This window comes from Haliaeetus leucocephalus, unplaced genomic scaffold, assembly GCF_000737465.1.
Source record: "Haliaeetus leucocephalus isolate CR32 unplaced genomic scaffold, Haliaeetus_leucocephalus-4.0 Scaffold848, whole genome shotgun sequence".
Taxonomy (NCBI): Eukaryota; Metazoa; Chordata; class Aves; order Accipitriformes; family Accipitridae; genus Haliaeetus; species Haliaeetus leucocephalus.
Genome location: NW_010973284.1, coordinates 1145733 through 1159890, shown reverse-complemented (window position 1 = coordinate 1159890; position 14158 = coordinate 1145733). Strand labels below are relative to the sequence as shown.

Below are 14158 nucleotides of genomic sequence, written 5' to 3'. Positions count from 1 at the left end.
TGTGATCAGCAGAAAGCCCTTCAAGGCTGTGCTGAGGAGTTGGCCAAGACTCCAAAGAGGAACCACTTTCTCCTTCTTGTGGCACTTTACTTTCCTGAATTATTGTTGATCATTTCTGCATTCATTTTTCTTCTCTCTTTCTTTGGGAAGATCACTGACAAATGCTTTCTGCTTTGTTTTCTACCCTGACACACTGAGGAGGTCAAGGCAACAGAGAAAGACCCACTACTTACATGCCTATGAGTATTCCTAATAACCATAACGTGTCTTTCATATAGCAAATCAAATTATTAAATGAAGAGTGTGATGGGTTGACCCTGGCTGGACGCCAGGTGCCCACCAAAGCTGCTGTATCACTCCCCCTCCTCAGCTGGACAGGGGAGAGAAAATATAACAAAAGGCTCATGGGTCGAGATAAGGACAGGGAGAGATCACTCAACCAATTACTGTCATGGGCAAAACAGACTCGACTTAGGGAAAATTAACTTAATTTATTGCCAATCAAACCAGAGTAGCGTAATGAGAAATAAAACCAAATCTTAAAACACCTTCCCCTCACCCCTCCCTTCTTCCTGGGCACCGCTTCACTCCTGACTTCTCCACCTCCTCCCCCCAGCAGCACAGGGGGACAAGGGGTTGGGGTCAGTTCATCACACGTTGTCTCTGCCGCTCCTTCCTCTTCAGGGGCAGGACTCCTCACACTCTTCCCCTGCCCCAGCATGGGGTCCCTCCCACGGGAGACAGTCCTCCACAAACTTCTCCAACGTGGGTCCTTCTCACGGGCTGCAGTTCTTCACAAACTGCTCCAGCGTGGGTTCCTTCCATGGGCTGCAGTCCTTCAGGAGCACACTGCTCTAGTGTGGGTCCCCCACGGGGTCACAAGTCCTGCCAGAAAACCTGCTCCGTGGGCTCCTTTCCCCACAGAAACTCAGGTCCTGCCAGGAGCCTGGTCCAGCGCAGGCTTCCCACGGGGTCACAGCCTCCTTTGGGAACCCACCCGCTCTGGCGTGGGGTCCTCCCCAGGCTGCAGGTGGAGATCTGCTCCCCCGTGGACCTCCATGGGCTGCAGGGGGACAGCCTGCCTCACCGTGGTCTTCCCCACGGGCTGCAGGGGAATCTCTGCTCCGGCGCCTGGAGCATCTCCTCCCCCTCCTTCTTCACTGACCTGGGGGTCTGCAGGGTTGGTTCTCTCACATATTCTCACTCCTCTCTCTGGCTGCAGTTTCTGTGCCACAGCAACTTTTTTTTTCCCTTCTTCAATCTGTTATCCCTGAGGCACTACCACCATCGCTGATGGGCTCAGCCTTGGCCAGTGGCGGGTCCGTCTTGGAGCTGGCTGGCATTGGCTCTGTTGGACATGGGGGAAGCTTCTAGCAGCTTCTCGCAGAAGCCACCCCTGTACCCCCCCCCCCCCAAAACCTTGCCACACAAACCCAATACAAGAGCCATACCTTGGAAAAGCTACATACAGTGTAGTCTCAAGCCTAGCTTTGAATTTCCACATTTCCTGGGTACAATTTTTTATTCTTTCTTGTTTGATTGAAATAGCATTTCCATCTCCTTTTCACCCAGTGGAAGAAAAGGAATTAATTTGTTCCCAGATGTGTACATAGGACAGTGCAGTTGCGTAACAATTTCAAATAGTATTAACAGAGTTGGTGCTAAAATGAATTTTTTTTTATAAATGTTTAAAAAATCCCAATCTGTTTTTTACTTAATTAGTTGTTCACCACATAAATTTTCATTTCTCACTTTTACCTTCATCCTTCATCTTCCATTTGGCATACAAGGAAAGGGGAAACTATAAAAGGACATATGAAGAAAGAGAGGAAGAATATGTTTTATATCAAAAAAAGGACAGAAATGTTGTATGCTAATCAAAATTTTGTTGTAGTCATCAAAATGTTTACCACCAACTTTATTGAATCAATATTTTTGGCAAAATATTTTTACAAGCTCTAAAATGACTGTTGCTTCCTGGAGAAGGTGATGATACATTCATACCTGTAAAGTAGCTATGACGTAAGTGTCATTAAAGCAGTTGCACCTCAGGGGTTGGTCTAAGTGAGATCAGAGCCTGACACTTTGGGTGGAATTCACCTAACTGAAGGGATGTGTGTAGACTGGAGGTATCTACCTCGGAGCTAGTACCAGTGGGCTTCCTTCACATCCACTGGTGAGCCAGTCAGTGTGGTCAATGAAGTCTAGTCAAAGGCAGTGGTCTATTTTGGGATGAGAAGAACGCCTCCTTAGACACCATTAGTCCTGTTTAGCTCTCCATTGATTCTAAGATAATTAGCTCCATGGTAGACACCCACACTTACTAAGGTGAATCCCACATTATCTCTACCTTTATTAGCACACTTCAAAGTTACAGCCTCTCCCAGGAGTTTGGGGACAGGAAAATAGCCTTCATTTCTTCCTTTGAAGATTTGGGTTCTTTATCTGAAGAGTTTTCAAATATACTATAATTTAAGATGCAAACTCAGAACAAAACTATTTGTCTTAAAAGTGAATAAGAAATAATTAACTAGGTTTGTAAAAAACAAGAGATAAGCCCAGATGTGCAGACAGGTTGAACAGGCTGGGCACACAGGTGTTTGCCTTGGCCATGGAATAACTGTCAACATTTCCATAACAAGGAGTGTGGGATATGCTGCTTCTTGTTTCCTTTTCCCAAGTGCAGCATTGCAGACCTAGCATGGCTGTGGGAAGACACTGTTTTCTAGTTCAGCCCACATGCCACAATATCTAGCTGTTAGAAGATAGGTATGGCCCATGCTTTCAGAAGCATTTCTCTGGATATACATCTACTTTGATCGGAGATTGTTGAAGGCTGTATGCTACCTTTTGGTTCCTCATCTTTCAGTGGTGTTTTCCCATTTAGTACCACGCATTTAGTATGGGTTTCTCTTCCTGTTGTGAATATTTTAAACAGTATTAAAGGGAGCAGACTGGGAAGACTTGTGGGGTTAACAAGGATACAGGAGAGCTTTTCATGGCAAGGATGAGAGCTTCATATTCATCCCATATCAGCACCCAGGCATGACTGCAGCTCTTTTTGGTGGTGGTGTCAAAGCAATCATTCCTATCCAGTCGTGGAGAAAGAAGTACATAGAAGTGCTGCCCAGCCAACCCTTAATGAATGTTTATAGGATAATGCAGTAAGTTTCCTTGCTGCTGTCTCTAAGTACATGTTTTATCCACATCTTCAGGCTCTGAGTTTGCTAATGGTTTAATAATTCTTAAGAAAAAAATTATTAATAAAGTGTCATATTATTAAACTGGCGATGAACAAGACTGAGAAGCAGATTTTAGCTTTTATTTAACTGAGGGTTTTTCATAACATTTGTCATGAAATGAGTGTTTGCTCATTTGTATTTGATTTTAGTTAACTTTCCTGCTTCTCCAATTTTTTGAGAAGTGCCAAAGGCTTTTTTTCCCTCTTGTATATTTAACTTACTTCAAAGGCAACACATGAGTTTCTGTAGGATATTACCTCCCTTGCATAGCCTTTATCTAATCGGTTATGTGTGGTGTACAAGTGCAGTATATGCACATGGACACCCTTGAAAGATTACTAGGATAGCGTGCCAAGGGAGCAACAGGGCTGTAATGATGACTATTTGGTGAGAAATAAAACTATGATTTACAGATGAGCTTGTGCGCAACCAGATTAATTGGCCATTTTAAAGGAAGAGTGGATTCTCATTTTTGAGGGGAAAGGGAGAATTCATAGCACTATGAGTGGCAGCAGTTGCTGCCGCATGGTGACAACTAACAGTGGAAAGCACTGTTAGCTAACAAGGGTCCAACCCAATGTATCTTGAAGGCCAAGGAACTGGGCAAAGGTGTCACATAATGGAGGAGAGCATAAGGCTCTTCAGGTGCACTTGTAGTTCTGCTGAAATCAGCTGAGGGTAAAATCTGTCATTGCCAATGGGCTTGTGTACATTACACCTTTACACCTTCACTGTAGTACTTTTTCCAGCTGGCTTGTTAGCCCATAAATTCACCAAATTAAACTTCATCCCTGAATGTAAGCTGGGGGCTTGCTGAAGATTTGAGCCTAACATTATTCAGGAGAAATGTAAATGTAATTTTCAAAACGATCTTGCCACTTTGTGCATGTTCATTAGATGAAAACATGTTACTTAAAATAAATGTTCCTAAACTGAGGTGGAAAAAAAACCCAACAACAGGAAGTGTTAGACCATCTTTAAATTATCAACCGTTTATAGTACAATATAAAATGGATTCATATGTGCAAATCCAAGTTATGTGAAATGTCAATTAAATCAACCCTAATCTCCCAAATACATTTTTTATTGCCTGATTGATGAGGACTGCTCTTAAGGTGATGAATAGTTTTCACTTTCAGAAAGGACTGCTGATTCCTATACGTGTCCACTAAAAATACAAAAAATCCTTCAAAATGTCTGGCTCCGTTTGCTTTCAGGATCTAGATGAAGCAAGTGTAGGACACAATGTGGTCTAATATATTAATTGTGAAGATCAGATGTATAAACAATACTGTACATTTAAAAAAAGACTAAAAGTAAAACTACAGTAGATTAAAACTGTTTTATTTTCCAAAGGCAAAACTCTATATAACTTCTTTGTTTTCTTTCCTATAGCAAGTCCACATGCAACACCATCGACTCTTCATTTTCCAACATCACCCATTATTCAACAGCCTGGGCCATACTTCTCACACCCAGCAATCCGCTATCATCCTCAGGAGACTCTGAAAGAGTTTGTCCAACTTGTCTGCCCCGACGCTGGTCAGCAGGCTGGACAGGTGGGGTTCCTAAATGTAAGGAAGCCGTTTTTATTTCTTCAGAAGTGTTTGTCCTATGTAAAATTAACCATGGGATTATGGGATTATTTTAACAGCATGTTGCATACAGGAACACACCTTCAATAGTCGTTGGAAGAAAAAAAAAATGCTGCTACTGCAAAAATATTTAAAAAAACAACAAAAAAACTCCCCCAAAAAACCACTCGACCACATTGTGGTGAAGTTAAGTTAAACTGTCAGAGAAGCTGGTGATACAGTGACCTTTTGGGTCCCTCCACAAATGACTTTGCTGCATGCGTTGTAACCCTAGTGGAACTAGGGTTAACAAAATATGAAGGCAGAATAATTTTTATTAATTATTTTTGAAGTTCAGGGGAGAGGGGGGGGGGAGGAGCAGGAAAAGGGAGGGTGAGAAACAGATGTTTCAGATCAGCTAAGTTCATTAAAAAAAAAAAAAATACTGCCTTATAGCACTTTAGATCAAGTTGACCAGTACTTGAACTCAAGATGTTAAAAGTACAGTTTATTATGGTTTGTTATTTCTGTAAGCAGTTATCTTTTCCCCTTATCTCTATGAAAAATTAAGCAGAGTTCCAAAGCTTCAAATAACCATTTTCATTTTTTTTTAATCAAATAAAGTGAATCATCTTGCTATTATTGAAATAGCATTCCGGTCAAATACAGAATTTATAAATTTTATGTAAATCAAATCTAAAATAATGCTCTGAATATTTCATGAAATGTAATGCATGTAACTTTTTCCAGCCAATGAAGTAATAACTGGCAAAATTACTGTTTCTCTCCTGACATACATACGATTGAAAGTGTTAATGAGAATTAGTTTAATTATTAGCATCTAATTTATTACACTTATTTAATAAGCTATATTGTTCTCAGTGCTTTCCTTTCCCTAGCAGAAAAACTGACTCTACTTATTCCAGCCAGTACTGGCTTTGAATAATGTCTGCAATATGTTAGCAGATACATTTATGTCTAGACAACAAATCAATATAGTGCTTTTCTTTTTCCTTGAGTATTCATTTGCTTAATTTATCCCAAACCATTCAGCATTATGAACTGTTAGCACACTCACAATGAACATACAGCAGGGGTCTTCTTGGCAGGAAAGGGACCTAATTGTGAGACAAGATAGTGTTTGAGAGATGTCACTAATATATTAGTTTATTAAAGGTACTGGATGTTGGAAAAATAAATATCCCTGAAGGATTGCTTCTTACTGCAAACACTAGTAACTGCAGTCTTTGAAGTCAGTGGGAGTGCTTAAGTTAAATGCAGATGAATTTGAGTCTTATTTATGCCCTGAACCATTTTTGCTCTAGCACAAGTGTGATTTGCACCCACACGACTTTAAGGCCTTTTGTCAGTGCCAAAGCAGGTGAAATGAAAATAAGGTCCCAAGCGTTTGCCAGTACGAGTATTCTGTCCCCAGTAATTCAGGCTAATGGAAAGCCTAACAGGAATTAAAATATTATTTTCTTTAGCAGTACTTAGAATATGGATCTGTGTTTAAAGCTGAGCTTTTATCATCAATGGAAAAGCCAATGCTCAGTGCCAGAAGAACTGCAGTGAGATCAATTTGTAGAGTGCTGTCGAAAGTGATCTCATCATTTTTGTCACTAAAATGGAACACCTGATTCACAGGCTGTCCTACTTTCTCTTTATAATGGTAGTTGGCATCTATCCGTATGGTTTTCAAGTGTCCAGGCTGTGTTATGTTTAAAATGTAAACTTAACAAGTTGGAGGAAGGGGTGGCTTTTTTTTTTTAAGCCTGCTGCTTGTTTTTGTGATACTTGAAAACACTTTGACTTATGGACAGGTTTTTCTGGTGATTAACTGAAAGACCACACTTGTATATCTAGGTCCATTCTGCCTGTGACTGAGCACATCCCAGACTAAGGGAGGGGGGCTTTTTTCCCGATGTTTCCCAAAGTTCAGTCATTTCTCCATATGATCCTAATGGCAACTAAACTGTGAGCTGCACTATTGCTAACTCAAAAGGGATGTGGGAGACCAGTTACTTTAATATATACTCATTCATCTTCCTGTAATAAGATATCAGCATGACTTTTAAGACCACCAAAAATGCTTGTTTTTTCTCTTAATGACCAGTATCTTTAAGAAATTTACACTCAAGTCCTAGGCACTGATATCCTAAGGGTATAACAGAGGCACGAAACTGGGGATTTAAGGGGTCAAAAATACTGCTTCAGCTCTCACTGATCATGAGTTAGTGGCTGCAGGAAATGTAAAGAGTAGTAGAATTTAATCCAGGGCAGTTGAGACCAGCTGCTAATAGGACAAATGTTTAAAAGTGAGAATTTCCATAGTTTCACAAGGTTCACGGGGTTTGAGACAAAGTTCCTTGAAGTCAATGGAGAATTTGACCCAGCACCTTCTTTGCCACTTCTCACGTAATTGTAAATGTATTGCACATAGCTTTCAACTAGATTGTTATTGCTGGAGGTTCCTAATAGCTGATTTTTAGTATAATTTTTGTTTGTTTGCTTGTTTTTTGGCAGCCCAATGGTAGCAGCCAAGGCAAGGTGCACAATCCATTCCTTCCTACCCCAATGTTGCCACCACCACCTCCGCCACCAATGGCTAGGCCTGTGCCTCTGCCAGTGCCAGACACAAAACCTCCAACTACATCAACAGAAGGAGGGGCCACCTCTCCCACTTCTCCAAGTAAGTATAGACGCAGCGGGAACCAAGGGCTAACAGCAGCGCGCAATGTGCTGCGATCACCGTCTATCGGCTATTCAGAGATGAGGACTGGACTAGCTCTCGGGAAGCAGGAGAGCTCTCCACTCTGTATATGATGGACAAAATTCTGAGCTGCTTCTGTATTAATGAGAAAAGAGTTAGCTTAAGGTTACCGTTTTATTTCTGACTTTGTTGGCATTTCACATAACCACGTATGAGAGCAATCAAGGCCAGTAGCTAAGCTGTGACACAGACCTCGGACTTTTGGGATCTTGTTTACTGTCGCGAGGAGGCAAGTGGGTATCTCAAGTCGGGCTTTAGAAGATAGATACTACATGGAAGTCAGACAGATAGCCTCATCGAAAACATTGCTGCTTATACATATTGAGCTAAACTAACAACTCTTTTGAGTTCACTTCATTTATAGTTCTTTCGGGAATAAGTCTTCCTAGATTAACCCAGACGTTCTTCCCTTATGACTTGGTTCCCGAGCCCTGCATTTGGGGCAAGAAGCTATGGTATTTCTTAGGCCCAGGGAGAAAGCTTTAATCTTCTCTCCACCACCCACACGGCTCCCATATGTATTTTGTGTAGCCACAAGTCAAATATACAAATTCCTGGATACACACTTGGGGATACCACTTTGGACTCACTCTTCTGGGAAACAAATGCGATTCAGCTGGGTTCGATGCTTTAAAAAAGTCTGGATGTTCAGGGAGTTAATTGTGAAATGATTTAATGAAGCTATGCTCAAACTGACATTTAAAAACAAAAGGGAAGCTTTCAGTGCTTTAATGGCAACTGTAGGGGACTTGTTCCACAGTGAAGGGAGTCCAAATAACATCCACAAACAAAAATCAATCTAATCGAAAGAGCAAATCCCTTTGTGTGCTTTTCAAGCTTATTATTTAAATGCTATATGCAACCACTGCCTGATGTGCAAAGAGGTATTCACTATTCAGACCATGTGAAGCCTACATTTTTAAAGCTTTATATACTGTTCAGGAGATTTGCACAGGTTCCAGGGGGCTTTTTTAAAATCTGGTAGTTCTTGGAGTTTTGCATTTGCCTTCTGCTACGCGATAGTGCACAACTGCAAACTCAGCAAGATGCTCTGGCTCGCTTCAAAATTAAAATGGGTTTTAGTATGAGACAGTCTGGTAAGATTGTGAACATGATCTTCTAGAATCAGGACTTCTAGAATTGATCAGCAGATTTTTGTTGAGCTAAGAAGTTGATTCATTCCCTCCCCTCCACTCCTCTTTCTGACCTTAGACCAACACTTGTGCTATCAGGAAGTTTTGACGCTTTCTGACAGGAGATACCGTCTTTTAAGTCCTATCAATAAGATTCAGTGGTGGAATCTAAAAGGTTAATGTTTAGTCATATTTATCACTGAATATAGTCAGCAATGCCTTACTATTTCCTTGTCTTCAGAACCGGGAAAAATGAAACTAGGTCAATGTGTATTTGTCATTACAGTTGTGACTCAGTTTACTGGCAGTGTGTGGTGTCTAAAAGAAAGAAATTCCCAACATCATTTTACCAGTAATCTTAATACTTAATTTTTATGATACTGTGATCATGTAAACAAGCTAAATGTGCGTCTGGCCTGATTCTCAGCTGGCATAAAAACTGGCATTGTCCGCTGAAGTTTGCAGAACACCACCCATCGGTATCAGCTCAGGCTGGTCACTGTGGCTCAGTGTTCAGCAGACAGCTGCCACGTTAATTGGGAATCGAGGTTTTCTCAAGAGCAGCCAGTTAATGGTATTTAAACAAAAGATTAGGAAAATAATTACTGTTTGTTAATTAGCTACGCTGATGTCTAAACATATAGTTCTGTACATATTCAGGCATGCATCTTCCTTTTGGTAAGGGTTTTGAATAATAGTGACTTGAGTTGTAAAGAAGCACATAATTTAATTTAGGGACAAATTTTACAGAAAAGTAGATTATAGGAAACATTTTGTAAGAAAAAATATTACATATATACCAAAGCCAGTGGAAGTGGCTGGCCACGTAAAGCGTAAAACAAACCAAAGTTCCTAGCCTCGCAGTGAGAGTTTACCAGAAGGGCCCACTGGACTTCATTTAGTGTGTCAATCAGTACCAACCCTCCATTTTCGTTGGTGTTTGTTTTTTCCTTAACTAAATATTAGCCTTCAAATAGCAAGTGCAGATTCACCAGAGTTTCATAAAAGCCGCACAAAAAGGTGTTTTCCATGGTTACGAACTGCTCGAGTGCACCGGTTCTGGGAGTGTCGCTGGGTTATGGCTGACTGCCCTGCAGAGCTTTAGGATATTGGAAAGTCACTTATGCAACAAAGGCAGGAGTGATGTTAGATTTTGGCCAGACTCTCTCCTTAGCTGTGTGGAGGAGAATGAAGCCCCCCCAGGCAAATGGAGTGAAAGGGGTTGGCATTTGCTCCGTTCTCCTTTCCTTTTTTGGTCTAGCAGAAAGCCCTCTGCAGAAACAGAATACAGTTACGGCCCTACCAAAAATTGGAATATGGCCCTCCTGAGGGGTGCAGGAGCCAGGAGCAGCTGTTCAATACAGCATGGTCTCCTGGGAATGAGAGCTAAAAATCACAACAAGGTGGTTAATGATTCTCAGAGCAATAGTGAAACTCTCCAGCTGTGACATTAACCAAAACATGAACATTAGTGCTGTCCAAGGAAGGAAGAGCCCCTGGAGATGCACGTCGGGGATTTGCCACTACTGGGTGGCCAGGCATGCTCTGGGAGTTGAAAATTTCAGCTGCGAATCCTATCCCTTTGGAAAGCCAGCATTTTCCTCAGTGAGATGACACAATGGAGATGGGATTCATGAGGTTTGGGAGGGTTCATTTTTCCTCCATAAAAAGCCTTTTCAATAGAACACATCCTTGATATCAGAAGCAGTCCCAAAATTATCTTATCTCAGATCTCTTCTTGATTTTGTTTGGTTGGTAACCCATAACAAACACAACACAATATTTTCTTGAACTTGACAGTTTCTGGGTTTACTATCTCATTGCCCAAAGAAAACACCACCTCTACTACATGCCAGTTGGACTTTATCACTATCATAACTGAATCTGAGTCTTAGAATCTGTGTCCCTCATTCCGATGCAGAGTCTAAGATACTGCCATCCTGTACACCATGATTTTTAATGAGCACTTTTAAACTAAATGTAATTTTCTAAGGTTCACAACTCTACATGGGGAGAAACTTAGCTATTTTCCCTTGTCGGGCAAGATCGTTATCAGTTAATGTCCCTTTGCACAAAGGAGTTTTCGTGTTAAACAGCAGTTGTGTCAGGATGGGAAGAATGATCTTGTGCCTATAGTATTGGATTCATAATCAGATTGGATTTCTCTCCCACTCTCTGCTATGCATTGACTGAGCACCCTCTGGGCAAGCCATTTTAGCTTGCTGTTCACTCCTTTCCGCATCCATAAAAAAGAGGGTGATGACTGTATCATTTAATTTGTTAGAATTTGCAGTTCCCTCTCAGATACTCAGCTGCAGAATGCATTGCGGTAGGAAATGCTGTATTGCACCACGTTCCTACAGTTAATTCTCTCGCTACAACCACACGATGGCTAAACTGACTCCTAGTCCTTTGTGAAACAGTACAGCTCATCATATCAAGCACATGTACCTGTCGTCTTGGTCTGTAAAAGAGAGACCTAGTGGTACATTAGGTTATCGTTCACCCAAATCATCTTTACGAACCAAAAGTTTATCCTTTTAATCCAGAACTGTCTGATAAATGACACACATCTATACTTAATAGAAACTATTTCAGGAAAGTATATTTTAAATTAACATTCTCCTACTGCAGGCAACTTTAAAATACATGACATTCCCAAAAGTGTTTGTTTGTCTTGTCTTTCATACAATTTCTTGCCATTTTGGCTAAATATCAAAGCTGTCTGTGTGAGCAAATGTTCTTTCTCTGCCAGCTCCTGTTTTGCTTGTTCCTGAAGTGAAGCATCATAGCAAATTTGTGGCATCACATTCATTTCCTTGGCTATGGGCTATGATGTTGCAAACGATCCTTAGTGAATTCCAGTAGCAGAAAGACTAGGCTGGGCAGGAAGAGGTTTCTATTCAAGCCCAACGGGCCAGCTATCAGCTAGTGTAAACTAGTGTAGATCTGTGCAATTCCCAGGGAGCAAAGGTGATAAAGATCAGGAGAAGATCTGCCTAAGAGACCTGGCTTCTGTTCTTTTCCATGCTTTGGCTTTTCCCCTTCCTAAAAAGGAGTTTGAAGACCCCACCACAGGCTTAGCCTATGTATACTAAAATATAGTATGACCCAGCTTTAACCAGTGAGAGCAGTTTGCCCCATCCTAATCTGAGAACAGAGTACAGGGATCAGAAGTGGTAAGACTTCCAGGAATCCCACCTCCATGTCAGACAAGGGTATTTATATGAAGACAGTAAGATATGGCTAGAAGCCATGTTGGTGGTAGTCTAAGCAACACTCAGTACTGCTCCCTTTTCTGAACCAAATTTCACCGTAACAGGAGTCACTGCTAATGTGTATTCCATGTCAACTTAATATTCTGAGCCAAAATGGCCCCTTACAATCCGCAAACATCTCGTGATATTTTACAGTGAAGTGAGACTAGCATCTTGGGAGAGTCCAGTGTAAAGCCGGCTCTGCATATATGTAGTTTTGGTCACTTCTTGGCTCTAGCAATGTAGTTATATGACCTTAAGGAAATACCAAGCTGACATCTGAGTATTTTCAGAAAGCAAGTTAAACATAGTTTGGAGCATTACAGAAGAAAGGTATACATAGTAATTCACCCAGCAAGGTTTGAGGGGACTTTTGTGCATATTATACAGTTTTCAAATGCTTTAGAATTTTTGTTTGAACAGAGAAACCATTTAAGACAGCATTCTGATGGTTTCCCTTTGATTTTCTACCAAATATCACAGGAAAAGTATCTGCCAACAGGGAACTGTAAACAAGATCTTGAGTTCCTTCCCTTCTGAGTGGAACTTACCTGCTCCAAGGGATTAAATGGCCTCTCCACTCATTCTGCTTTCCTAAAAGTAGACCAGAAGAACCAAACAACAGATGTTTGATTTTTGAGCTTTAAGTTAATTTTCCCTACTGCAGAAGGATTTTTTAGTCTTGCACAACATAGGGTTCAGTAGTTAGTTAAAAAAAACCACACCATAAAACAGTACAGAAGAATCTTAATACGTGGCACTAGCAACAGAGATTTACCCTTTGCAAATTTGTGGCTTCTTTGAATTATTAAGCAAATTAACATGGAAAAAAGGCAAGGGGAATATCTCACCAAATCTGCTCAGTTCATTTCTTCCTTGATTTGCAGATATGAGTAACAACCAGTGTACCTGTTCATACTCTAATATGCAAGCCGCACTGCAATTTGCAAAATCATCTTGGAAAGATGAATTAGTGCACTCAAAAATTCCTTTAAATCTTTGTGAAGGAAAGGTGTTCCTTGCATGATTTTTGCAATTACTAGCAAAGTGTTAGCTTTTTTTGGAGAAGAAAGCTCACCTCACTGGAAACAACTGGGAAGAATTCATTCTTAGAAGTCGGGAGTGCCTTATCTCCGCTCAGATCAGTAAGAAATGAAGATGTGCAGTTTCTGGGGTGATTTCAGGGTAAGAATTAGGAGGCATCATGAGACGCTTGTGAGACTTGGGTAGAGAAGGAAGGGAAGGATGCGGTTCTGCGTGCTCGTAAACCTGAGAACTCCTCGCCAAAGGGCTTTGTGGGATGCAGAATGTTTGCGTGGGTTCAAGGGTAGATTGGGCATTCATCAATGAGAAATCCCTTGCCAGCCATTAAATACAGGGAATCCCTGAGCTGAAAATAATCAGAGGGTGGGGAAGAATATGAGAAAGTAAATATGTGACCTGTTTCGACTCCTCCCTGTGCATCTGCTTATGGCCTCTGTAAGAGAGAGGGCAATGGATAAGGTGGAGCATTGGTCCGATTCAGTACAGTTTTAAACCAAAGGCTCCTCCAATGTAATGCCTCTTCACCGAACATTTTGCCTTCAGAAAGGCAACAGGCTTTCATCCACACAGACAAGCCAGTGTCTTCTCTGACTCTTAACTCGCTTTATTTTTCTGTAACGTTGAGGCCTGAACATTATATTTAGCCTGACTGGAATTTGGCAAGTAACTTTCCTTTTAACATTGTTTTTTGTCTCTTCATTGGATAGTTAGGTTGTCTGGGGATTTTATTCAGCAGAATTCATTCCCATAAATATATTTAAAATAGACAGCATCACTGTTTGTATTAAGGCGTCTATTTGGGTTATTTGAATTTAGATCTGAACTTGCAAAAAACTGAACAAGGGAGAAGATCGCATGGGGGATTTTCAAATGAGAGGAAGACTGAAAATGCATTGAAAGCTTTTGGATGTGGAAGTGCGTGGCATTGTGGACAGTTGTAGTGGAGAATATAATGCAACAATAAAATCATTACAGTACTTCAAGTTTGGAAGTAATCTGGGTTCTTGGCTTGCATTGCATTTAATAGCTTTACATTTATGGGAGCCACTCCAGTTTTTAAAGGCAGCTTCAGCCTTCAGACTGATTGCACTTACCACCCCAGTGAAACTGCAACCCATTAATTTTTTACCGAAAG

General features: G+C 41.0%; 1 protein-coding gene across 7 annotated transcripts in view; it reads left to right on the top strand.

Moving 5' to 3' along the window:
- The window catches only part of NFIA (nuclear factor I/A), a 355589-nt gene that overhangs the window by 315344 nt on the left and 26087 nt on the right, over positions 1-14158 (top strand). For 5 of the 7 annotated variants that reach the window (XM_010582306.1, XM_010582305.1, XM_010582310.1 and 2 more), the window contains 2 exons: positions 4638-4816; positions 7343-7508. In XM_010582306.1, coding sequence (XP_010580608.1) covers positions 4638-4816; positions 7343-7508 — 345 coding nt within the window. The remainder of the gene's footprint in view (positions 1-4637; positions 4817-7342; positions 7509-14158) is intronic. The other 2 variants (XM_010582311.1, XM_010582307.1) reach the window with 1 other exon arrangement.